This window comes from Varroa destructor, unplaced genomic scaffold, assembly GCF_002443255.2.
Source record: "Varroa destructor unplaced genomic scaffold, Vdes_3.0 BEIS01000005.1, whole genome shotgun sequence".
NCBI lineage: Eukaryota > Metazoa > Arthropoda > Arachnida > Mesostigmata > Varroidae > Varroa > Varroa destructor.
In genome coordinates, this window is record NW_019211458.1 from 29,284,713 (window position 1) to 29,310,069 (window position 25,357).

The 25,357-nt window shown below is 40.0% G+C and overlaps 3 protein-coding genes and 1 long non-coding RNA gene across 13 annotated transcripts in view; 1 reads left to right on the plus strand and 3 right to left on the minus strand.

Moving 5' to 3' along the window:
• Positions 1-5,682, minus strand: part of LOC147755513 (uncharacterized) — an 18,120-nt gene extending 12,438 nt beyond the window's left edge. The window contains exons 1-3 of the mRNA XM_086991243.1: positions 5,581-5,682; positions 4,146-4,368; positions 1,961-2,067 (exon numbers count right to left, since the gene is read on the minus strand). Of these exons, the coding sequence (XP_086847369.1) occupies positions 1,961-2,067; positions 4,146-4,368; positions 5,581-5,585 (335 nt within the window). The 5' untranslated portion in view covers positions 5,586-5,682. The remainder of the gene's footprint in view (positions 1-1,960; positions 2,068-4,145; positions 4,369-5,580) is intronic.
• On the minus strand, positions 1,961-17,570 carry LOC111251638 (uncharacterized). Of its 8 annotated transcripts, none has more exons than XM_086991235.1 (13): positions 17,326-17,570; positions 17,075-17,195; positions 15,359-15,568; positions 14,626-14,841; positions 14,082-14,273; positions 13,367-13,571; positions 9,762-9,847; positions 9,306-9,468; positions 8,804-9,028; positions 8,399-8,545; positions 7,976-8,271; positions 7,531-7,590; positions 1,961-2,071 (listed from the first exon to the last, which is right to left on the minus strand). In XM_086991235.1, exons 1-12 carry the CDS (start codon positions 17,568-17,570, stop codon positions 7,564-7,566), a joined length of 2,133 nt encoding a protein of 710 aa, XP_086847361.1. In that variant the 3' UTR covers positions 1,961-2,071; positions 7,531-7,563. The 8 variants fall into 8 exon arrangements, 6 of the variants coding, with proteins under 6 accessions (XP_086847361.1, XP_086847364.1, XP_086847366.1 ...); XR_015329243.1 differs by having other exon boundaries at positions 1,995-2,071; positions 7,531-7,593; positions 7,941-8,271; XM_086991237.1 differs by lacking the exon at positions 1,961-2,071 and adding an exon at positions 6,646-6,769.
• Positions 14,717-21,197, plus strand: LOC147755514 (uncharacterized). Its single transcript, XR_015329245.1, has 3 exons — positions 14,717-14,855; positions 15,883-17,683; positions 18,293-21,197. It is a non-coding gene; the product is annotated as an uncharacterized LOC147755514 (long non-coding RNA).
• A 443-nt stretch (positions 21,198-21,640) lies between these two features.
• On the minus strand, positions 21,641-25,286 carry LOC111250654 (uncharacterized). Of its 3 annotated transcripts, none has more exons than XM_086991245.1 (4): positions 25,146-25,286; positions 23,788-24,077; positions 22,819-22,924; positions 21,641-22,095 (listed from the first exon to the last, which is right to left on the minus strand). In XM_086991245.1, the coding sequence occupies exons 2-4, from the start codon at positions 23,788-23,790 to the stop codon at positions 21,869-21,871; spliced, it is 336 nt and encodes a 111-aa protein (XP_086847371.1). In that variant the 5' UTR covers positions 23,791-24,077; positions 25,146-25,286; the 3' UTR covers positions 21,641-21,868. The 3 variants fall into 3 exon arrangements, with proteins under 3 accessions (XP_086847371.1, XP_086847372.1, XP_086847370.1); XM_086991246.1 differs by lacking the exon at positions 25,146-25,286 and adding an exon at positions 24,949-25,139; XM_086991244.1 differs by lacking the exon at positions 25,146-25,286 and adding an exon at positions 24,795-25,139.
• Between the last annotated feature and the right edge of the window lie 71 nt (positions 25,287-25,357).

The following is a 25,357-nucleotide window of genomic DNA, read 5'->3' on the forward strand; positions in this document are numbered from 1 at the left end:
TTGCTATAGATTAGTATAGACTACAGTATCAAAATACGACTTTTTTTTTCTATTTCTTTCACTAGCTGAGTGGATCAGACCGACGATATGACTAAAACCATGAATGTTAATTTAATCAATACTAAATTTAATACGTAATTCGCATATACTGAACATTTTGCCCTCTTTCAAACCAGGTGCTTCCATCGGACGTAGAGTTTATTATATGATTTGTAAAGGTGATTTGTAGCGCGCTGCGAACTCCCTTAATGAAGAGACAGGCTTCAGCCTTATAACACAGTGTTGTTGGTAACGAGGGCACGTTCATAAACACATATAACAAACATAAAAGTAAGACACATACGATCAATGGATATGCTAATAAAGTACCTTCTGGCGGTACAAAATTGCTAGCATACACACACCAATAATTCTATCAACACGGTAAGAATATTGCATCATCTAGACATCCGAAGGTTATCGTTGTTAGATCACAGTTCGCAGTGGAAGACAGGTACCCCACATTTTACTTGGGGTTTGGTTGAAAAAACTGGAAACTGGCCAGACGCCCTTACTTAACGTCTCTAGTCCATACATTTAATGGACGAATTTGTGGAAATTCGTCGAAATAAGCAATTGTAGGTTGTTAACGAACTACCTCCAAAGAGGTATATAACTAATTAGCACCAACAGACAGCTAAAAATAGCGTTCGACATTTCCTAATAATATGCTCAAAAATCATGCATTTCTACCATGTGATTCCTTTGCAAAAACTCCCTATTGAGCTGTTTTATTAGCATTGAACGCACGCATTTGACATGTTTTCATTCATTTATAGAGCAGGTGAATATCCGTTATTACCAAAAAATATCTAAATGTTGCAAATAAGCACCGGGTAAGTTATGATCTATTGACGATAATAACAATAACCTGCACGAAAATATCACATGGATAAGTTGTAATTCTATCGAGGAGCGTAACCAAGAGAGATGGGTTATACTGGCTTCTTTTTCCCGGTATTTGGCCTCTGGCAACGGAGCATCTGATTACCGTTGGCCTTTGAAAACAAAAATCTCATTTGACCTATTATAGCTTAATCGACGGGGATGGATGTTCCGAATATTAACCCATTTCTTAAGGAAATCCTAAATTCACTGTAGTCATTCTTAAATTCACTTTTGAAGCTAGACAAGATATCCAAAAGTAAAACCTATGACCTCGTGATTTATAATAAAAAGCATGATCCAATGGGATTCGAGATTACGACAACCACAGTAGTCGATTCAGTTTGGTGCTCTTCTATCACGGATAGAATATTCAACATACTTTTCGGTATTATTCAGTGACACAATTCCGAGCCAACAGCTTAAACGCTCGCAATTGAACAGCATATGATAGTAGGTATTAACTAGGGACCAGTAGCATTGTACTAGCTCCTCACTAAAATAAGCCGATAGATAACTTGCCGACTGTTTATCATAGGGATGTTAGGGCTATACATGCCCTTCACGCTTTCATATCCTACAAAAAAATAGCAGTATACCCATGCTCTTCCACGCTCATGTACCTTTTCCATTGCTGGTTGCAGCGTTTCATTAATCAAGCACTTGTTTCTACAAGTTTCCTATTAATCCGAAAAAGAAACTTCTTACTCTACTCTATTGCTAGGAACGCTCTGGCAAGTTGAAGTATAAAATCAAATATACCATAGTCATAAATTTACAATCTTGAAAAAACTGGGATCTCCTTTATAGGGCTTCCAATTTCGAGCAATATTGCGGGCAAGAAACAAAGCACCGAAAAACAGTTGGTATTAATTGTCGACCTTAAAGACGCATCGACTTTTCTCCGGATATAGAGTCAGTCATTGATTCACATGCGTCACATTAGTAATGACTACAAATCACGTTCTACACGACTACAAATCATTTAGCTAAGGAAGTTAAGTGTGAAGTTAAGCTAAGTGTGAAGAAAGCATACATCTCTGTGAAGCTGGGCCAGCCGGAAAGGATTATGGGCGTAGACAGCCAGTGAAACGTAGGAAGAAGAATGGATAATTTCACGAATCCTTGGGTTGTCCTTAGGAACTACCTGAAATAAATTGGCACAGTTGTATTCAGCTGATCCTTGACCGTATGAACATTTAAATTTTCTTTAACAATTAACTGGTCATTTTTCATGACGGGTTTCGTGGCCTAGAAGATCGGTGCAAGAAATACGCGTACGGGCTTCGATGACAAGAACTGAATCTATTCATAATAAAAGTCAACTGATAAATCATACTTTCTATATTTTTGAATATTTAGCTTCTTAACCTTGTCAAATTGCTTGTAATTGATACATTGGCCCACCAAACAGATATAGGTTCGTTTCATCTTTCATATGGGATTATCGTCAAAATCATTTGCGAGGCGTATTTATTTATTGACTACTTATCAGCGCCAGCTTTGCCGTGTTTTTTACCCGCCATATCGTCTCTTCTAATTCAAATTAAAACTCTGTCGACCCTCAATCATTTCCTATACCATAAAATACTATGAATATAATTGGCCGAGTGACAGAATTACTATATGATTATCATGGCCATCACGATCACGTCGTGTCATGCCTTTTTTCGTCTATAACGTTTATACCTTCATATTTATTACGATCATAAGCTTCGTGCATACAGACTTGCGATGCTGCGTTGTATTTCATGGCATCGAGTCCCGTATTTCCAGTCGTCGGTGCTAGGGATGGCCTTTAGGGGTAATGTTTAGAAAATAGGCAGTATCTGTCTGGGCTCAGCCAGCTAAATAGCTCAGCAACAACGAAGACCAAAGGAACGAAAACGAACAAGATATTGACGCAATTGCGTTTATCAGCTACTATCAATGACCATGTCCCTTTTATATTTACGACCATCAGTAATAATCGCCGCTGCTGATCGCGTCTACGACAAAAAAAGCGCTTTATTTCGCAAATTCTTTCATATCTCGTGGGTATCTAGCGTTTGACGATTTATGACTCCCCCTCTAGCCAAAAACCAAGCCAAATGATAAACAGCGGGCTAAGCATTGGTATGTATGTCTTTTAGACAGAGTAGACTCTTATTCCATATGCATAGGTTTTGAGATGAACAGTTTAGACTGTGTGATAGTTTTAGGCGTTCTTTGTTGGGTATGATTATTTGGCCGCACCAGGCAGGTCGAGTCACGTACACATACGAAATTATCAACCAGGCAAACAACCCAAGGCTGCTACCTAACTATCGCTTGCACACACATGCATACACGTGTGGGTATATGCGCATCTACTCTGTATGAATCTAGTACGCCCAGTTAGAAGGCTATTCGCACCGAAATCGGTTATTGGTTTTTCCTGGGGGTTGGTTTGTTAAAAGTAAACTACCAGATGGGCGCTGCCCAGAATGAGAAATGAACCCATTTGCTTCTATTACACTGCGGCTGATTTTCACAAATGACAAGTAAGTTAAAACTATGTGGATCAGTCAACCGGTCTGAGAAACTGAGCTGATGTATTGTTGCTAATTGCGTTTCGGAATCAAGTGACTTGGTCTAGTTTCGAACTTCCTGCGGTAGTCCATTCGGAGACAGGTAAACAAAACTATCTATCACGTTCAGCAATACCATGGTCCCTATATTCAATAGTTAATTCTAAATTTTGTCTTCGAATCCATAACGAATTTGCACTCTTAACCTTCTTTAATCATTAAAGCTTTCTTTCGTACAACATTCATAGGGCACAGACGGGTCTTTGCAAGTGTTTAGCGCACAGAAATTGACCGGACTGCACTTACCTTGTCTCTACTGTAATAGCGTGTATGCGACAGACGTACAAAAGAAATCTAGAGGTCGCTGATCGTTCAGTCCTAAAAGCATACTAGTGAACCGGTGATGGCCATCACCCTTCAGGAAACAACCGAGTCCTGCACATTGCTGTCGGGTTGTTTTCGTCTAAGTAAATTCTAGAACCGAGGGACTGGCGAAGAGTGCAGTTAACCCAAATATATAATAAAACCCAAAGAAATAATCATCGTAATTAGCCCAAAATATACGCTGACATATCGATAACATGAATGTAGTCGGCGCGGAAATTTTCGCTTTAGGTTTTCATTCGCTTTTCAGAGTTATTTACGAATAGAGAATCGATCTTACGTGCCTACCATTCGATCGTTAACCTTTGCTATCATGTCCCCGTAGAAGAGGCCGGCGCGCGAAGCTACAGAATCGGGCTTAACTCGGTAAACGAAGCCGACGCTCCCGTCAACACCCGATAGGAGTCGGTACGAAAAGCCAAACTTCTGAGGACATACACCACTGCGCGGCATGGTTAATTCCAGTATTTCAAGGGATGGCTTATATTGTCTAGTGTATTTGAGATCACTCCTGTAATCAGCAATGAAAAATTGCTTACTACACAGATAGAACGTAGAGATACAAGAGTGCTATAATGCGATGCACGATCATTATGGAGAAAATTGTGAAGTCTGTAATTGATTATTCAGAATTTAGCCAGTAATGAGACTAGAGGTTCAGGGGAGGTTGCTCTACCGCGACACGGTTCGTAGGATAAACGAAAATGTGCGCCCCACGTTTTTCACGCCCCACATATCGTAAGTGGCCAGTTAGTACTGTTAGGCACGGACAAGGTTCGTATCTCAAGCAGCTCACGATTACCAAATGGTAACCGGAATAATGCCGTATGATATAGATCAGAAGATAGTACTTCTTATGCAACGAATACACACAGATCGTTAGGCGACAACAGATTCCACAGATATCGGCTCCGCGAAGCCCACATCATCGACGCCATACTAGTCTTGCCATGAACACCCACCTGGGTATTTGCAACGCACCCACAATATGATAAGAGTCGCGTGATGGGGTAATGGCACAACGGGCAATTATTTGAGCTGTCGTTTTTTGCCTTTAAGAACAGTTTAGTTCGAATTTAGCGGAATCGATTGTCAGGCAAGGAAGACAGCCACAAATTTTGATACGGATGAAGCTCTTGCTGCAAGTTTTTAGGTCCATAGTAGGACATTTTTCTGCGAAGCGTATTATACCGATGTTTCATTTGGAATAACCGAGCTCTCCGTGTGGACCGTAGCACGTAGTAAATATGTAATTAAATTAGCGTCCTCATCAAACAAGCGGAAGCTATAATGCTATTTCCTTAATGAGGCTGTGTTTCTAGTTTTACGTCCGATACCGCGTTAGGCATTCCATCAGACGGCTAGCTCCCAGCACGAAGCTTAGCACAGCAGCTTAAGACACGTGTGGTGTCTAAGCCCTGGCTTGAACCTAGATCACAACATGTTTTTAAGATTAGCACGTTACCCAGTAAGCTACCACGGGGACGAATTTATGGTTTCGAATTTGATTTGATACAATGGTCGTTCTTGACTGATTGTTAAGCTTGTTGTAAAATCGAAATAGGAACCAAACTATCTGTCTGACCTCCATCTATAGATTTGACGGTGTATAGAGATATTCGACAGTTTAATCCTCCTCTAGCTGCGTGTCGAACAATCGTAGAACTATGTAGTTAAGGCTTATGATTAGAAAAGCAGACTGGTGCATGATACCTGAACTTACGGCATCTGAAGAACTGAATTTATCTAATATGAGTGTAGCACATAAAAACATAGTACTGTAGTATTGTCTTAGACAATTGCGTCTACTTAAGTTTTTTCATTCTGCCCTCTCAGACTACTGTTTTCGTTGTGTCCATCGGATTGGTTAACCGACGGAATTAATATTACGGATAGATTTTCGAGAGAGCGTAATTGAATGTTTGGACCTAAGACTTCCGATATTTTCAGAAAATACACAACGCTAACTTGATCGTCAACCACTCTGGTAGAAGAAGAGTTTAAAACCGTGAATTTCCAAAAAATTAGAAACATTTATGAATGAGCTGTCTATATATGATCTTGCAAGGATTTATCTCAGATAATGTTCACTCTCTGCGAATAAACAGTTTATTTATGCGTCACTGAAAACAAGCTCCTACAATCAACATTAACTAGATGATCTATATTACTTTTCTCTATACAGATATGATGGTTGACAATAATGAGGACAGAAATAACGATTTCAGTGGCAAGCACCATCCATATTTCTTCAATCTTTTTTCAATGCTTTCACCAAGGAGAGGTTGCTTCCGCTTGAAAGTCCTGAGCTGCCTACTGAAGCTCTGTCACCCATACATTCGTCCTACGTTCCTCAAACTTCATGCGGTCATGCCGCGAAAAGTCGATAGCACCGTCGACTTCTTTCCGAACTTCACGTATCTGTTCGCAGTTTAGGCACCGCCTCTGTCATGAAATACTCGTCGCCATGTATTTACAAATTCACAAATCTAGAATCGTGTTGCTTTATACTTAGTCAGTAGTCCGCTCGATTCTGACCGACTAATGGCGAACGTTTTAAATCTTCCTCATTTATTCAGCTGAGTCTAACCAGAAAAAGAGACTTGAAACGCGAGCGCACTGTTCGGATTACAACTAATAGAGTTATTAGCAACACGTAGAATAATGAAATAACTGAGCCCGATCACGAAAATTATTTCCCGGTTCAAGCAGCGTCTCGTACACCGTCACAGTGGTGAACATTATGATGAAGGGAAATCTCAGTTGAAGCTAGGGTGTGTACAGTCACCTCTTTGATGCCGTCCAGCCGTGTCAAAATCGACACCATTGCAGAAATCAACTCGGTCCTCCAGTTCAGTTCAAGATGCTCATAACGGTCCATAACCATTTTTCGTCTGCGCTGTCTCAGGAGACTAAATGAATAACAGCAGACATTGAGAACAGCCCCGTCCGTTATTGGGCGCAGCTTCTAGGAAGCCCAGGCCGCCCAACATTACAGTAATCAAATGCAAGAACGTTAGAAATACTTATTTCTAAAGGAATTTCACGAAGCTGCCATAGATTCTTCAGTGAGGTCACGGTAAACTATTGTCAGGATGGTCCTTCAACATTCGTTCCTTGATGGTGTATTTTTTTTATGCTTTCCATGGTGATTAACTAAGAACGAGCTTGTTGACTGCTCATTGGATTACCTTACCTGGTCATAAAGAAGGCTATGAGGATATTTGTATGGCTCGACGCTATTACAGCATAAATCTTACTCGAATCAAGCATTTAAGGCCAAGCAAAAGCACAGAAGCCCAAAGTAAGAAAGAGCATCCAAATGAGCCGTGAACAGTGTTCTTCTATATGCAGTATCATTTTAAGCACTGATTTAGAACAGTCCTTTAATGGTCAGCTAGTTACTCAAGGAGATGTTGGAAAGCGGGTAAATCAGCCGTTGCACTGTACTCAGGTTAGAGGGACCAATACTAATCTCTAACCTGCCTGCAGTGAAACGGAAACAGGTAAAAACGCATTTCCTAGCAAGACGATTCTTTCCTTTAGCGGATATGTGCGTTCTTCATTATTAATGAACACATTCTCATCAGACAAGTGCCTAGCATGGGCACCATCTCTGAGATCACTATGAAGACTATTAGTCTATTGTAAATACGCTCACCAACTTACTCACTTAGAGTATTTCTTTGAGGATAGTCGGGACAATTCAGAGACATTCGGTGGCTGCGTGGGCTTCCTGTAAGCGAGACGAAATAATAAGACATACTTCTCACAATTATTTTAATTATTCTATTGGATATTAAAAAATATGGCGGAATTTTCCACAGGGCACTCGTTTGTTGGTGCTTCACGTTGCACCGGTTGAATTTAAACTAAATTTCCACTGGCATTAAAGTACGTTGATTTTAAGGACAATTCTTGCGATTCCGAGCGGCTGACCGACCCGAGAACGTTGACAGAACTAACAATTCAGGACAAGCCGTTTCACAAAGTTCTATAGCGTTCGAGCTACAAATTATACTTTAGAGAACTTATTAGATTCTGAATATTGTTTATACTCTTCTTCGTTTTGCGACTACTGACAGAAAATGAATAGATGATCGAGAATGAGAAAACTATTCCCTGGAGTTTGGTGACGGGTCGATTGTGTCGGTTATCGTGTCCACTGTTTGTTCTGTACTATCGTCTTTGGGCCCTTGACCTCGAAGTTCGGACCGGCTCACGTATTCGCTTTTGTCCGTAACCTGGTCGAAGTGCTCCTTTTCATTGAACCTCAAAAGTGTGTACTCAGGTGTGGGCTCCGCTGACGGTGGATCTGGGAGCCCTGTTGAATATCTCGCGATTGCCCGCGCAAAGCCCCTCGATACGTATGTCATCAATGGACGATGCGGCTTCAAGACGTCCTCACACTGTGCTGATTTCAATCAAATTCACATAGAAAACGAGACAAAAATTGTGTCGACTAATCAACTTGCTTTCGCAGTACATCGATGTGGAACAACGTAACGTAGTCAAAACATATCGAATGCAGATTTGCTCACCAAGAGTGACCACGAACTTCTTCTGTTGGTTCGGCTGTTTTTGCTTAGCTTCGAGTGGAGACATATTGTGAATTTGAATGATCTCCTTTGGCATCTCGCACAGTGTTTCATATTTGTCAGCTTTCGACAAACTGTCAAAATCAAGTCCTGTAACGCAGTTACATGTATTTCGAGTAGGCTTATTTCTCATTGCTTATTATTTGCGTCTTAGAAAAGTATTTGCAGCTAAGGCGTCGACTGGGTCCAATGAGGAATTGAGTGAAATGAATGCCTGCTCTAGCATCTACAAAGTAATATCGATAGACAAGTGTCCTGGAATAAGGAGAAGAGAGTTATTCAAACTATTCGATAGCAGTGATCCAATTGTCTTAGATAAAATACAGATCAATCAGACAAACACACAACCAGCAAAAAAGGCGTGTTGTCTGATCTCGCTGTAACAGCTACTGCCAAGCCTCTTCGTTGGATCCTTGATCATCAGCGCGTTGATGAACTCCTGACACGTTGAGTCCACATCGGAACATCGCTGGCTACTCCATTCGGGGTCAGTTTCACAAATGCGCCGCTTTAGTTCAGCGTCGTCGCCGTGAAATGGAAGTCTGCCCGTTGTGATCTTGAACACAACGCATCCTTGATGGGATTCGACAGAAACGCAGTGACCGTTATTTTTCCGTATGACAAAATTAATGTTCGTCCTCTAAAAGTTCTCAGAGGGTGTTTGAGGCATTATTGAACCGTAATTGCTGAAAATTTGGGTTTTCTGAGGAGTGGGCGAAAGGTTCACGTATATCAATAATGTTATCATGAATTTTATCATATGAAAGACTCGACAATCACGACCGATGTGCACGACTACCCAGGCCGAGACAGGAAATGGCACAAAAAAAATAAGCAACATTCAACTAACCGAGCGCCCACCAGTCCAGTGCTCGGCCATACCCTTGTTTCTGAATTGCCTCCGGAGCTCTATATGCTAGCGTACCAGCCTTCTCGCGATCTCGGAACTCCCTCGCTGTACGAGCGAAGAAACATTCAAGAGCTCGATCCCGTACGTAATGCGATAAGCATACCTACAGACGATAAAGCCTCTGCGTTATTACTATTATTAGCGTTCGTCACAGCTACTAAAATCTTTCCGAGCGGTCTGGCGCTAAGCATTATTTCAGACGTTTTGGTTTCTGCGCAGGTTGCCGCCCGATCTTAAACACAGACCACATCATGTACCCTTAAGGAGTTAACTTTATCACTGTACTAACTACAAGGACTGCCCTAGAAACGGTTCTGCTTTCTCATTCCGACTGTTAAAAATATTGACTAGATCAGAAAAGTGTTACATGCCTATCCATAATCCGAAAATAATAACCTTTGACGTGTCAAAATCTATCAATTTCACCAAGCCTTTCATGGTGACGAGTACATTGGCAGACTTAACGTCCCTGTGAACAAATCCTGAAATAAACATGGCGTTCGCGTTACGGATGATAAAAAATTTTCACCACTCGTGTATGTTATACGTTTACATAGATACGTTTTAGATAGATATTTTTTACGGGAGATCGCTATAGATCAAATGCTATTTTATGTTGTTGGCCAAACATCAAATCAGTAATGAACTTTGTGAGCCTATTTTTAATTAATACTATAACTATATATAATAATGATTAACACACAATGTAAACAAACATTTAGTTTACATTAGTAACGCACAATCGATGTATGACACAATGTGTTACACAGTTAAAATCAGATCACGTTTCCTGTGGGTCCGCGTTCTTTTAATTACATTCGTGTGATATAATAACACATTCGATAACTATAACTATGCAAAACATAGCTGAGTCAAGAGCAGTCAGAATAATTATCCCATATAATCATGGTCACACAAATCTGATTTTGCTTATCCAGCATAATCGATCGCTAATCGCTCTTATAGATCCATGTCTCCAGCTTTTCTTCCCTCGGTATCTTTTACAACAAAAAGAGTGAATTTCCGCACTGTGTCAACGCGGCTACGATGACGCACTGCGATGCGGCTGGTTTAAATGAAGCGCTGCTGTGTTCGTCTCCGGCAGCAGACTCCGTAAAATGGTCAGCCAACCAGTCAGTACGGCGACCAACGTCACTGTAACCGCAATATCACTGAAAGCAACAGAATGCGCTGCAAGCTGTCCTCAGAAAAAGCGCCGTAGGAATAATGCAGCGTGATACTGTAGGTCTGCCATTTTCCCCTACCTCCACTTCGCCAAGGGTGTAGACAAATGAAATTGTAATAACAGTATATAGAGCAAAAATAAAGAAAGATCTCATCGGCACTGCACTGACAACCAGGGTAGAACTGATCGCCATTCATCAGATCTAGCGGGAGAAGGTAACAGGAAAAAGACCGTGTACCGGTGCCGAGACGCAATCTAGCCAGACTAAGCACGGCAACGGTAGCCGTCGTAACACATTTCCATATGTCATAGGCTGAAAGGAAAACAGACTGAGGAAGACACGCTAATGATACGATAAAACAATTAACATTGTTTTATCGTATAATTCAGTAAAATCGAAAGTAAATTTCTGCCAGAACGATGTAGCGACGCGTCAGCCACCCATGTCGCTAGAGCAAATCACAATGGTGATGCTGCTGCTGGTGGTGATGTAGATGCTGATGATGGCGCTGAACATTGCATGGCAGTGGCACTGGTAAGTTAGATTTCATTAGCTAAAATTTTTTCGTCAAAACCGTTTCCTGGGCGCGAACTGCGTTTTCTTGCATGAGACCGAACGGAAAAAAGAACAAAATAGCCTCGCAGTTGATTGAACGTGTGCTCGCGACTAAACCTTATGACCAGTCTGTACGATACGACCTCGAAGGTACCCCGACAATATTCTGACCGAATACCGCCGAGCTACCGCTACTGGAGTAATGAGGGAGGCCAAAGGAAGTGAATAGTGATACAAAGAACTTCACTGCTTGGCTTATCGGTATCTATTGATCGATAGCTAAATAATAGAAGATTGCTTATTGACCGCACGGCGGCACGAAACTTACGACTTCCAAGAACAGATCTTCACTCGTTCCTGTTAATATGTAAACCGAAGAACCAAGTTATCTTCATACAGACTGCTATATCGATCAACCTGAACACTACCAGGACAATTGCCTATCGCTGAGTGTGAACCAATACGGCCACTCCGCCTTTCTACCCCCATGTCTCGCAATGCGCATAACGGAGACACACGTAATGGATAAACAGGAGAACTATGTTCCACTGACAGATGAGCAGTAAGCGAAAGCGCAACGCCAGCATTGGCGTCAATTAACCGCTGTCGGATACGGTTTCCGTTATGTCTTGCCAACTGTAAATACTGCAATGATTAAGCGCATAGAAGAGTGAAAGCGGTGCGTCGAATCGCTTACGCTCATTCAGTGGCGCCGCGATAATTATATTTGAATAAAATTATACTATATCGTGCGCTCAGGGGCACATGAGATATTGAACCACTCCGTTGAGGCACTGCAACGAATCACAGTAATTCCAAGTATTTTTGCAACGAGCGATTTACCAGGTGATCACTTAAGCTTGCAAGTTTTAAATGAAAGACGAAGCTAAGACTAAACGAAGAGGTACTTAATAGATAATTTTCTATATGTGAACACCAGCGATAGGCCCAATATTACTCGAGAGTGGTATTATAGAGAGTGGAGTATTATAGGGAGTGGTAATTGGCAATTAAATCAATAAAATCTTATTAAGCCTTCGATTATGAGCTTCCGGCATTAGGCAATAAAACCCTCCTGATAATAAATGGATCTTTTCCAGCATGTTACCGAAAAGTATCTTGTAGCAATAAAGGTTGCTTGGAAAGCAGTCACTAATGACTTGTACCGTCAATGAATTTATTAATAATCTGAAACACGCATAAATGTTCCTCACCATATAATCCCTTAATGGTATACAAACAGTGGCGGCATGTTCCATTGCAATACCAATCATAGTGCATTTGAATTCTGGCGTCGCCCTGAGTCACATTTTAAAATAAAAAGGATAATTTTACTTGACAAAAGAACTAGCAGAATTCACTCATACACAAGAATTGCAATTCTGTGTCTTATTTATTTCAAAGATTCATAAACTCAACATCAATGTACTAGCGTATCGCACGTCAAATATGTCTTGTATGTCAACGCTTGAACGGTTCGCTGCGTATCCCAATATTATCTCGGTTTCAATGCCCCTATGATAGTGCGGCTAACTGCTAAAAACAAACTACAACACATGGTAGTCTAGGTTTAAATCCTGGTGTAGACACCGCGTTTCATACTGACAGCCACCCAATGGCAACTAAGACAGGCCAAGAGGTACTTGTTTTGCCAATTCTAATACCTAGAACATCTCTCCAACAAAATTTCACGACTAAAGGAATCATTATTACCAATTCGTTGACAATCGTCGAAATTGCTTTTTAAATCAGGATCGATAGAGCTTGGAAAGCTTCATGGCAGAATTCTTGGAAAATGAGTAATATGCGAAAATTTCAAACACGAAACCGAAACATTTGGTGCCCAAAATTTATTGTTAATTTTAAATTAAAATTTAAAATGGAAGGAGAAACAAATATATATGAAGGATACAAAGGGCAAAGGATAAAGGAAAGAAAGTTTATGGACGTTTCTTGAAAAAGGAAAGATTTGAACATGCTGAATTTCAGGTACTCCCAGTTCCGGGATATTCAATTTTGAAGTGCGGTACAGCATAGCCTCTGGATTAGAGCCCAGAATAAATAACTAAATATTATAATATCTTGGACTATGTGGCTTGATCGGTAAAGCCTTCAAATAAAAGGGAAAAAGAAAAAAAGAAGTCCCGCCGATGACACAGTATTGCTGCACAATCGATGTGGGTATAGAGAAAATATAATAATTATAACAACGCAACAGACGTAATCACTAATGATGCGGACGTTGTATTTGACTATTACCATGCATGTGTAGATATTCGAGACCGAGGTATAACTGGGCAGCGACCATCCGCACCTGTTCCACGGCCAATACTCGGGACGCCTTTGTTAATTTGTTCAGGTCAGATCCTTTGACGAACTCCATAAGGGCTATATGAGCTGTCCGGGTTTCAAATGCGGCATAATAAGATACGACAAATTTGCAGCGAGCGACTGATGCAACTAGCTGGCAACCCCAAAAATACAGATTAGATACCTGTTAGAGAGAGGTGTTAATGGCTCTATATTCGAATATTTGGGTTACATTTGTGGTGCACGACTAAGCTAGATCTCTACCCTGAAGAAACAGTCCTTCAACATTTGTTCTCTACTTCTGAAGCCTCTTGGCTCTAACCTTGTTATGTGTAAGCTTGTCGCTTGTAGCGCAATAAACCTATGTTCTTGCTAGAGATATCTAATATAGCTTGAAACATTACAGTGTCTCGCGATGAGTCGTTGCTGAGAACTTGGTCAGACAAAATGACTAGAATTGAGCTCGGAACCTTGACGATGTGGACCCCTAGTTCAACCTAATTTTTTTCTGATTTAAAAGCGCGCTCCGTCTGGGGATCAAAACGTCAATCTAGGACGTAACTGAGATTATCGCTGCCTTATCGTTGCCTCGAACGCTGAAGCGGCAAACCTAGTAGCAACACAGAGCTAAGCAATACTACGTTGAAACATCGAACATGCCTACCTTATCTGAACAGGCATGTCTAGCCAACTGGAAGTGCTGGAGAGGAACAACCTTAATACAAAGTTCAAGGTTTGTTGGTATGTGGCGCCCTCTGTAGGCACAGCCGAAACCACCCTGGCCAAGCAACTGGTCTCCCCGCAGAGTCCGCATAGCTGGCACGAAACTCTTTACATCCCACGACTTGTAGACGAACTGCGCAATGAAAAACAATCATAATAAGAAAATTATATTTTCTTTGGCCAAGTCTCGTAGCCAACACCAACTCGACATCGATGGGAAATAATTCTGGACATCGCTACGGTGGTGACGTGATTTGCTCAATTTGGATCTAGCAAGGCTAAACTTCAAACGTATTGATTTCATACAATCTATACGTTATATCCGTAACTGGCACTCACCAAACTGCTCTCCTTTTATAAAAACCTAGTTTATATAAAAGTTTTTTTATAAAAAGCCTTTTATAGAAAAGGCTTTTTATAAAACAAGATAAAAAAAAGGAAGTGCCTGCTGATTTTTCTGTAAAGCCGTTGAATTCACCACTCACCTTATTAGCGACCTCCTCCATACGATCAGCGAGTTCCCGCCAATTAACCGGATTCGGCCGGTTCATCTCAAGTATTTCGGCCACATCGGATAACGCCGTCACAAATCGGTGAAGCTGCCCAGCCAACCAGGCTCCAACTGCTGGGCATGATTGAAGTATTCGAAGATGCATCGTGATGAGGTTCTCCGTCACCGAGTCGACCAAATCGATATGGACCTAAATGTGTAATTGTGAGTTATCATTGGAATAACAATCGTCCAGTTTGGGATAGTTAATTCGAATCACAAAACTGAATGGGCAAGATCCACTAAGCTCCCATTAACTTATGGCTCCTATTGTCGTTAGTCTGTGGAACAATGAGGAACATTTATATCTATATTGTGTTGACACATAAGCATGGTTCAATGACGAAACAATGTAGAAATGAATATCAAATGAATACAATTGTACTTCAATGTCGGATAGGGGTAACTTTTTACATTAATTATCACACGCGATCATCGAGCATTGGAATTGCTACGTTAAGTGTAATGTTTTTAACCAGCTCTTGGCAAACCGTTTCTACGTATATACGAATGTACACAGCCATTAGGGGGATAAATAACCTTGTTGAGTAACCATTACTGGAAAATGTTCAATGTGCACTTGTCGTCCCTATCCCCTAACTACTCTAACCACTTAAACGATTAACATTATTACTAGCTATTCAAATGGGTTAACTTAAGTAGGAGACATTTCGCAAAACGAGACGTTTGATGAGAAGTTCGCTAGAGTGAAGTAACTGCTCCCGGGCAAAGTACTGTAGAGGCGGCAGTTGTATCTCGCTGAGATCGCTTAGGTCGATCCGAAGCTGCCTGAGCAGCGTGGCTGCCTGGCGAAAGACCATGCTCCGCATCCCGTCCGACTTCGCCTGGCGTTCGACCAGAGGAAGCACGCGGGTTGCCTATAATCGAATATTATGCATGAATGTAATAATACAACATCAATATTACCGACGATAAATTCGTTACGAGATAACTTTTGCAAACTTTAGATAATCTAATAATGTTAGACATCTTTAGATAACATGGTGCTGTGATGCGGAACACGTAACACCGAAACTCAGGCTTCAGGCGTTTTCCTTATAATGTCGTAGCCGTGATAGTTGCTCGCCTGCTCAACTGATCGACAGTAGTCCAGATTCGTGTTATGCAAGGAGCCAGCCTTGTCAAACAACACTAATGCACATAAACCTAAAAATAGTCACTTCGGTTTCAGGCATTCAGTAGGCTTAACGGATTGGATGTGAGTTACTCCCGTTAGCCCACGCGTCTGGTGGTCAAAGACAGCCTGGCCCACGGTGCAGCACCATTAGATATCAGGAAAATCAGCTGTTAGCTGAAAACAGCAGACTCAGGTATTACTTGTTCGGCAAAAATGGCGCCACGATCGGCGCCTTCTAACAAGACCAAGACTGTCTCAACTACAAATGCATACACAAAACTCCAACAAAAACAATACAAGACACGATTTGCTTGACGGCGAACTGGATCAAAAACACGTCTCCTCCTAAAAGGAACCTGCTCCGAGCCGACATAAGTAACTAAATTTTTATAATCCTGGTGCCTTGTGAAATAACTGTTAGGCTAGCCACGCGTGCTGACTAATTGAATAAAGGAACTGACCCCAAAACATCGATTCTTCTTGCTTATGTTTAGAACATTTGGACCTATAGAAGGCAAAGCATGTCGCTACCACAGGGGACCAAATACTACTATTCCCTAGCCCGAAGATGCAATATTCATTACAATGCAGCAGAGCTAAGGCATACACATTCCTCGTTTGTAATAAAATTATGGAGCAATTTAACGCAACTAAAAGCGTTATTGACATGGCACAATGATGATCTTCAATCGTTAACAGCTTTATCGTATTAACTCATCATTCTGCGCAAAACGAAACCCCGACGAACACTGCAGCACACGTTTGATAAATCAGCACCACTGCTAGTGAAACTAATAACTGATAATAATAAACCGTATAGGTGTAAATATCGAATTCTGGCACCAGATAAATTAGTTCGAAGTTGAACTTTGCGCATTACTTGCGGTCGTAGCTGCGCTGGATTCATTGTTTTGGCCAAAAAGTGCCCTCGCAATTGAGTACTGTCTCAGACGACGAGTGCGGCTGCTCTAACGAGACATTTTTGTGGTATGGACTCCACAAGAATACTGATGGGTCAATCCTATTTAGCCAGGAATCGAACGCAGTTCTACCGAGCGTGTAAGCGATAGTGAAAAGCAAAAAACTTACAGAAAACTGTTAATGAAATGGCCGCTGTGTACTTCGTTCTCTGGGAAAAACAAGGGTTCTCCATCGACATCACTGTGAACAATCGGGACCTGTTTGACAGTCGATGCTGTCGATTATGTTATTGGCTAAATATTATTAGCATATAGTAGGTACGTACCGGCTGAGCACGATGCTGACTCACCGGGCTCTGTTCGACCTGTTTACAAACCACAACTGGGTCCCGTGCACCGGCGCTTGACATTCGTAGCCTCTTCGATCGTTTGGAGTGCCGTCTGCGCCTACGACAACTGTCCTCGTTTAGTTCGAAACTAATTGTCTGGATTGTTCCAAAATATAGATACGTATAGAAATAGCGAGCGAAATATCTACATTAGGTCGGTTCTGTTAATGCAAATATCGTTGCGTTACCTGTAGCAGTTGGGTTTCACCTTCATTTCCCAGACCCAGTGAATTGCATGGGGTGTTTCATTGGATTTGTAAAATATCCTATCATTTTCTTTCCGCAGCAGCCGATCGATAAATGATGTCGACGTCAAAGACTTTAACAAGCTCATTTCAACAGAATTCCTGATAGCATGGCTGCGATGGGGCGCATGAATGCCCCTGTGATGGCAAAGACGGAACACGGCGGCTTGGCCTCTGGTGGACGACATGAATTGTCTTCATTGTAGTGGTAGTCAATCGCTGCTAAAGAAAACCTGTAATGAAGTAGAACAGCTTGACTAACAAAAAAGGAAAAGAATAAACAGCCTCTTTGCGCCGTAAGGTATGGAGCTTTTTCATTAAGATTATCACCTTATATCAACAACGTGACGCTCTTTGCTGCGCGTGTCATAGAGGCGAAACACAGACCGCAGAAACGAACCAATGCGTGAATATCGACAAACCGATAAAGAAAGATTTTATTTTTATGACACCTTAACAATGGTTCCGAAAAACTTCTCAAAAGTTCTTAGTAAAATGCACTGGAACAATTAATTTGGATGACATCGGCTAGTTACCGACTTTTGTTTATGATTGCCCCTAATCCCACTTACGCTATGATGAAACTATACGGCTTTCTGCAAAAGTTCGGCAAGTAAGTCATATATGATTAAGTGTCGTACGACTTCATGTATTTGAGCTGTGGCAAATCGTATGGGCACGAAATACTGGTCGCCAAAGGTCAGAGTTTTTATTGTGACTGCGTGCATACTCACAACCACCCACCTATACTATTTGATTCATATATTCAATTCCACGTGCATGATCTCTATTGTACCATAATACATAAACTATATACTAATGGACTGCAATAGGGTTATCACCTGGAGTTAATAGTACCTGATATACGACTGACTTTGTATTTAAAATAATTCAGTGTATACAATTTCAGGTATGCTCGTCACCAATAAAATTCAACTAACCGCCTGGAGGCGCCGTGCCAGTGTGTCTGCAGGCCAAACTTCAAAGTATGCAAGGCCGTCTGGGTTAAGATCTGGGCAATTAAAAGCACTCAATTTTTTACCCATTTGCTAATATTAAAGTATCAACTCCTTAAACGTATTTACCGTATCCTAGCGCGCATCACTTCGGTGTAAAGTTAATTCACTTTATTTTCACTTCGGGTCCAACGGATTATTTTACCCTAGAAGATGGAGATGTCTGGCAAGAGACATCATGGGTATAACAAAGTGTGCTTCCGACCCTGATGCATTCTCATATCGACATTCCAGTGTAGTTTGATGACAGGTTACAATAGATCTTACCATCGCACATTCTTCCACATTATATAACAGTAGGTATAATATACAGGCTACATTTTGTTTTATGTAGATCACTTAAACGATGCTTGCTGCCGGCAGCAAATGTCCACGATGCAGTGATCCGTTATATTCGATTTCGAGTGCAGTTAGTGCGTCAAGATCATCACGAAGCCAAAAAAAAACATGAAAAACAGTTGGCTTTCATCAAACATTTTTCAAAAAGGAACCACGTTTTAAAACAATATGGAGCGCCAAATAAGCTTGAAAGTGCTCAATCACATTTTGTAAACATTGATTTCATTAAAAAGTAATAATTGTTTTGTATCCTTTCAAAACTCTGGCAAAGGCATCTGTGGTAAACTTTATTTAATATAACTGGAAAAAACTGCCATCCGCCTTATAGTTCTTGATCGAAATCGTGTAAGGCATTTGCCAAAAATTCTCTTCCGATAAACTTATGAATTTTTCATCGCGGCAGTGGATGACTACATATTTATATTATGTAGGTACTAGTAGAACGTCGGTCAATAACGCCACACGCAAAAATTGGTGGGATTAAGAATTAATCTTTTTGGAGGTCAAAAGTGACCGATAAGGAAGAGGCTTGAATGATCAGAAAGCCAGTTCTGGATTAAATGACGCTGTGAGGGGATACGCGGTCTTGCTGAAACATTGATTGCGTACTATTTGCCTTTCAATATTTACTTTTGTCGGGGTCTATAAAACCCAGAATTATACATCCGTGTATGCTTCGTGTTTTTGAAAAAACTGAGCTATCCTTAAGAGAACGGACTTACTTATTTTTCATATAGCGTCTATCTAGCGACCAGCACCTTACCCTGCTGTAGTTATAAGAAATGCATTTCCGTGTTTTTGTCGTTTTTTAGTTTTCAATTTTTTAATTCAAGTTGATTTTTTCGAATCAACCCAACCTCAACTTTTCAGTAAGCCTTTCATATTGGTGCGTAGGTCTTTTCAAATAATTTGGAAGCCATATAGAGACTGATATCCAAGCCATCGTTAACTGCGTATAATTAAAGAAGCTTACAATCACGGATATAATAGGCACTGCACGGAGGCTCTTGACTGTGGGTTGTAACTTACTTGCACCTAAAGCACGACATGCTTAACTCGATTAAGGCGATATTACCATTTGACTGCAGATAGAAGAAGTTGGAACACCGAAAGGTGTTCAACTTTGTTTGCAAAAAAAAACAATAAGGGAAGACAAACTAAGAGCGGGAGCTGCAGAACCGGTGTGCTAATGCTAATTGACCTATAAGGTCCGCAACTAGTCAAATTTCATGTATATTATATTGAGTTAATTTTCTATTTAACAAACTTTAGGAATGGATCCCTCGGGAAAGCGTTTGGCGCATTCTGTGTTGGGTTTATACGTAAAGAAGATAAGATGAACCACCAAGTTAACAGCTGTTATTAACTGCCGACTGCGTTCACATAGTACTTACAAAATCGAGACGTTCTATTCATTGATGATAGTTAATATCTGGATTGTGCACCGTACTGAATACCCATAGGTCAAGGCTTTCCTAGAAGGTTCGATGCCACTGGACTCTTTCAATGCCAGGAATCCCTTTTCACTAGTTTTAGGCACTTTTTTACGTTTATAATGAAAGTTAAATGAAAGTCGAGTAAATCAACTAGCCGCAGATGTGACAGAGGGGAAATACATCTGGCGTTTTTAGCAAACAAGCCTGTAAAATCGAAAAATCAACTATATGACACGGTACGACAGTAGGTGTTCTGGCGCGTTAAAAGTCCTGGAGTTCAAAAACTGGCCATAGCTTTTAAAGTGACTTGCATTACATTTTGAACATATTTCTGGCCCATCATTATTGGACACTCTGCAGGTCTTATCTGGTACGACAAGAAATCTTAGTACTTTATATTTGAGTCGAACTTTTGCTGTCAAGGGATGAAGCAGTGACAAAAACCATGAATTAATCCTTAAAAAGATCAGAAACACATATCCTAAAGGTGCTCGAACTCCTACAAGATTCCTTATAAGATAATTTATTACGAGCGCCCATCAAATGCTAAACTCCCCATATATTTAAATTCCGAATGGAATGGAGGGGAACAGACAAGAGATACGAGAAACACGCACATTAACAGTAGATTCACTTGTCCAATCATAGAAGTACACCACACATGGTGTTACAGCCTGTTCTAAGTATAATACAATAACTCCTCTTATTAAAGAAGCACTGGTTACAGACCTTATTATGCTTCGATAAGGTATATATATATATAATGACGCTTTTGGGACGTTATTTCTTTGATTTTACTTTCGAAAGTGTATCCGAACAGAAATATATCTAGAAAAGTATTTCTACGATTGTTTTCTTGCATGTGTTAGAGATGCTATTGATATAGCCAACGCTTACCGCGACTGCGTCTAAAATTGAAGACGAACCACTCATTAATCACTTTGAAAATACTCTTTCTGTACTCCACAAAATTACCGTGTGTCAAACGATATTAGTAAGAATAAATTCGCTAAAATACCGGTCAGATACGCTACCTGTAAAAAAATCCAGCGGAATTAAAAGTTCGCAGACCGAATATGCCGAAAATGCAAGAGCTTAAAACGACCTATAAGTAAAGAAGGCGCAAAAGTCTCAAAAAGGCAACCACTGCACCCTACCTGCACGATTGATAATTGGTATTCTTCTCTTCAAAATGGCAGTCACTTTCTATATTAACAACGGCTTGTTGAACCATTTTGATCGACTGTTGAGGCCTTTAAGTCTAAACTCTCTTTGAAAGCTTTCGGCTTGGCGCGTAAACATTTTTCAGATTTTTGATAAGTCGCCAAAAAACTGGCAGGAACGTAGACCATCGATTTCAAGAAAGCTTTTTATTACACTGCTTTACAGCTTTTATTGACGCTTCGCTTAGAGCGAAGATATTCTATAATAGCTTATGTTTGCTGAACTTACAAAATGACGCACTGCTTTTCACCATTACGAGCTTTTTCTACTACTTTTATTTACTGTTTCAAAAATGTATAAAGGCACGCCTTTCTTAATAATTATCCATGATATATCTATTACACTTTAAAATCCAATATAGGTCAAGCAGTTTTTCCTCTCATTTCAAATCCCGTCACACATTGACATAGAGCAACGCGAAACTGCTGAGCAAAGTTTTAGCCTTCTTCTTACTAAGAGCACAATCCCTGTTCATAAAGCCGGTGTGGTCGACGCGGGTTGGGTTTGTTCTTGTTGTTGTCGATATTGTTCTACCAAGCGCGCTCTAGCCTTATTTTCGCATTCACACCAGCTACCAGTACATTTGCATCGCGTGTCGCTTTTTTCTTGCATGGCAAGATACTTCTGGACGGTAACCTCCATGCGACGTGATTTGCGATCAAGTAGGTAATCTCGAAAGCCAAGATACTTATATACAGCTATACAGAACAAAACCATACGAAGCATCGGTAAATCGAGTATTTTAATAAGTTTATACATATTTGAAATTAAAATATCCAGTAAAGAATATTTAATAGTGTATATTATAAATACGATCATAATCATAGTGGGATACATAGAATTTTTTTGATATATATAATGTGCTATAGTCCAATAGAAAACAATTGTCTCTGGATCGACAGTAAGGTCTCATGCTAGAAACCCACAGCTCGCCTCAGTGTTAATGGCTCCAGCCAGAATTGAGTAAACGCACTTTACAGTAATTTCAAGGGATGTATATCTCTCTCTGGAGATTACTACGACTAAACAAAACAAAAACACCTCGTCGACACAAAGATGCTGGTTTTCTGTAATATTGTATAAATCGCACTCACATCGCGCTGGCGTAAAATTTGAAATTTTGTACTTGAGGTGATAACGCACGCAAAAAGAAGGCTCAATACGGATAACAGTGAGCGTCATCTACAGTTTGAGATAGACGTAAAAGAGTACCGTATAATACATGATTATCGATTAAACAGGTACGTCATACTTAATTTTACTAAAATTAGTTCGGCTAGAACCATCAACCGCAGAATCGTTGCCATTTGTTCAATTTCTATCGCAGTTTGCCTATAAATGTATAAACGGTATTAATTATTGACAACTGATACCTGCCATTATTTCCGTTGCGCTATATTTTACGGTTACCGAATACTCACCATAACCTACACCGATTGCGACAACCATAAAAAATCCGCCCTTTATAATGCCTGTTCCAGAACCCGCAGTTGATCTTGGTGAATGGTAACTTACTCTGGGCTTATTCTGCAGAATAACACGCACAGTTTGTACGAAATGCACGTCAGATAGGTGTTTTCATTTTTCATGGAGTCTCAAAACTAGAAACACTGTTACATCATTGAACAGATAACAAATAAAATAAAGAATAATTTAGAGTCCTAATTTTTTTTTTGTATAAAAAAGGCCTAGCTTACGTGGCGTTGATGCAGTATCACTCACAGTTAAATCAACATGATCATCGGCGAATTAATTAATATCTAATTAATTTATTAATTAAATATTAATTACTTAAATATTAATTAATATATTTAAGACTTTGTGTTTGAAACTTGGGATCCTATCCTGTTCAGTTGATATTCTCATTTTCCTCTAAAGAAGATATTTTAGTACTAATTTGAGGTTCTCGGTCCTTTGGCCATAATTGTTTTTTAAAGCCTTGTTGTATTCTTCTTTCCTGCTACTCTAATAGATGTAGTCCAAAAACAGTAAAATATCCCAGTGACGTTTACCGGAATCGGTTGATGCCGATTAAATATTTCTAAATCTTCAATGATTCACGGTACCATGTCTATATACAAATTCACTAGCTAGTCATAGCTCGCTTTGCTTTGTATGGCATGCACGCCATTATCGAAAATCTTATATGTATAAATACAACTAATCGATGCAGATTTCCTTGATCAAAAGCATATTTTTGTTTAAGCTCTAGCGGACTATGCAGTGGTGACCTGTGCAGAAAAAGAAGGGCTTTCCAAAAATCAACCAGATAATTTAACCAGATAGTAACCAAAAATACATTTCACTTTTTATGGCAATTATAACTGGTTGTAGCTTCGGGTTGAATTGTCGTTACTATAAAATCGTTGGTGGAAATGCTCCTTTCATACCATTCCTCAAGCGGCTTATCTCTACGTCTGAGGAAGAACTACTTTTCGTTAAGCGTCGCAGAAGCAGCAGCCACGGTCTTCTTTTCCTGTAGCTCCTTTCCTATCTTATCTGCGATAGTTTTTTTTTCATGAGAAAGTTCGTTTTGAGCTTGAATGAGTGGATACCATGTATAATAGGTAGCAGCAAAGCCTAATGCGCATCCAAGGAAAATTGTCGGTGAGGAAAGTCCGCGGGGTTTTCGAATTCTCATGGCATTCGTTGGCCCTTACACGAGCCTAAAATCCAGTAACTACAAAACACGACAAGATGATATAATTATTATACTGGAACATTATTTACTTAAATCGATTATTGAGGCTATAGCTGTATATAACAGGCTGAGCATAATCTAAAAATTATGAACTAAATTTTCTTTGACCGGTATAACCCTGTAATAGTAGTTACATATAATGATCCAGAAATTGCTGATAGCTCACCAGATAGAAGCAAAGCATTCCTGTTAAGTTAATAATAATAATAATAATAACAACAATAATTATTATTATATTTTTTCATTTGGATTTAGTTTACTAAACCAGTTCAATCCTCAACTCCTCGGCAAAAGGATATTTTTTTGTAAGCCCCGAGTGAGTAGCATACGTTTCAAATTCAGAACAAAGATGATAAGACATTCGACCACAAATTATAACAATAATGTTTCTAAACAAAGGAAGCTACGTTGGTTAAAGCCAGATATATACTACGGCGTGGTTAAAATCGGCAGTCATTACGCTAGTGATGAAACAAATCAAACCATAATTACTTTTTTGTCGTCATAAGTTACCTAAGAATCCCGTAACACGACACATGTCGCTTGTTAAAAATTGTTATAAATAAAATCCACGCTAGATTCTTAATCAGTAACAATTAAAACGTAAGCTTAACAAAACAAACGACTCTCATTCTAATGAATTGGTTCAATTACACTACCGGTAAATAACTATTTAAAAAAAATATTTTTTCGTACTTTTCCAATAAAGATCTTCACGGATCATTGCTGAAACGCAGATCGACACATATACTTATTAAACATTTCGATTACAGTAGGCAACTTTGCCCATATCTTCACTTGTACGTCACAGCTCAATTTTTACGTAGTTGTTCTAATCAGGTTGTATCACCTGATGTTATGTCTGCCGCGCATTAACGACCAAACTTGACACTTATCAAGGTCAGTGGCATAGCGAGGACAGTTCCTGCTTTTCCGTGTCATCTATTTCGTAAGCAATTCTAATGGTATTTTTCTAGACTATACCATGGTTAAAATAATTCAAGCACTTTCTTGTGGTCCTTGCTCAATACTGCATTTGTTCCTAACCTCTTTAGTTGTGCGGTGCGTTCCAATCGCACTGTCCGTGTTCTGTTTTGGCGGGTAGACACCCGCTAATCTAGGGTCGCCGTTGTTCGTTTAGTTCCATACTTGCTTCGCTGCTTTCTGCAAATGCACAAAGAATTCTTCCGCAACGGGCAAAAACAAATCAGAGTGGATGATTTAATATCGTAAAATTCATTAATGGTTTGATATCTTTA

Bases quoted from the DNA above. Each gene is read 5' to 3' on its own strand.
- LOC111250654 (XM_086991245.1), bottom strand. The intron at 22,096-22,818 runs GTGAGTATTCGG...TGTTCTGTATAG, and splicing joins CGCAATCGGTGTAGGTTATG to CTGTATATAAGTATCTTGGC.
- LOC111251638 (XM_086991235.1), bottom strand. From the start codon at position 17,570: ATGTCGTCCACCAGAGGCCAAGCCGCCGTGTTCCGTCTTTGCCATCAC. The intron at 14,842-15,358 runs GTCTCCTACTTA...TTACACATTTAG, and splicing joins AACGTCTCGTTTTGCGAAAT to GTCCATATCGATTTGGTCGA. The intron at 14,274-14,625 runs GTGAGTGGTGAA...TTCATTGCGCAG, and splicing joins TGGAGGAGGTCGCTAATAAG to TTCGTCTACAAGTCGTGGGA.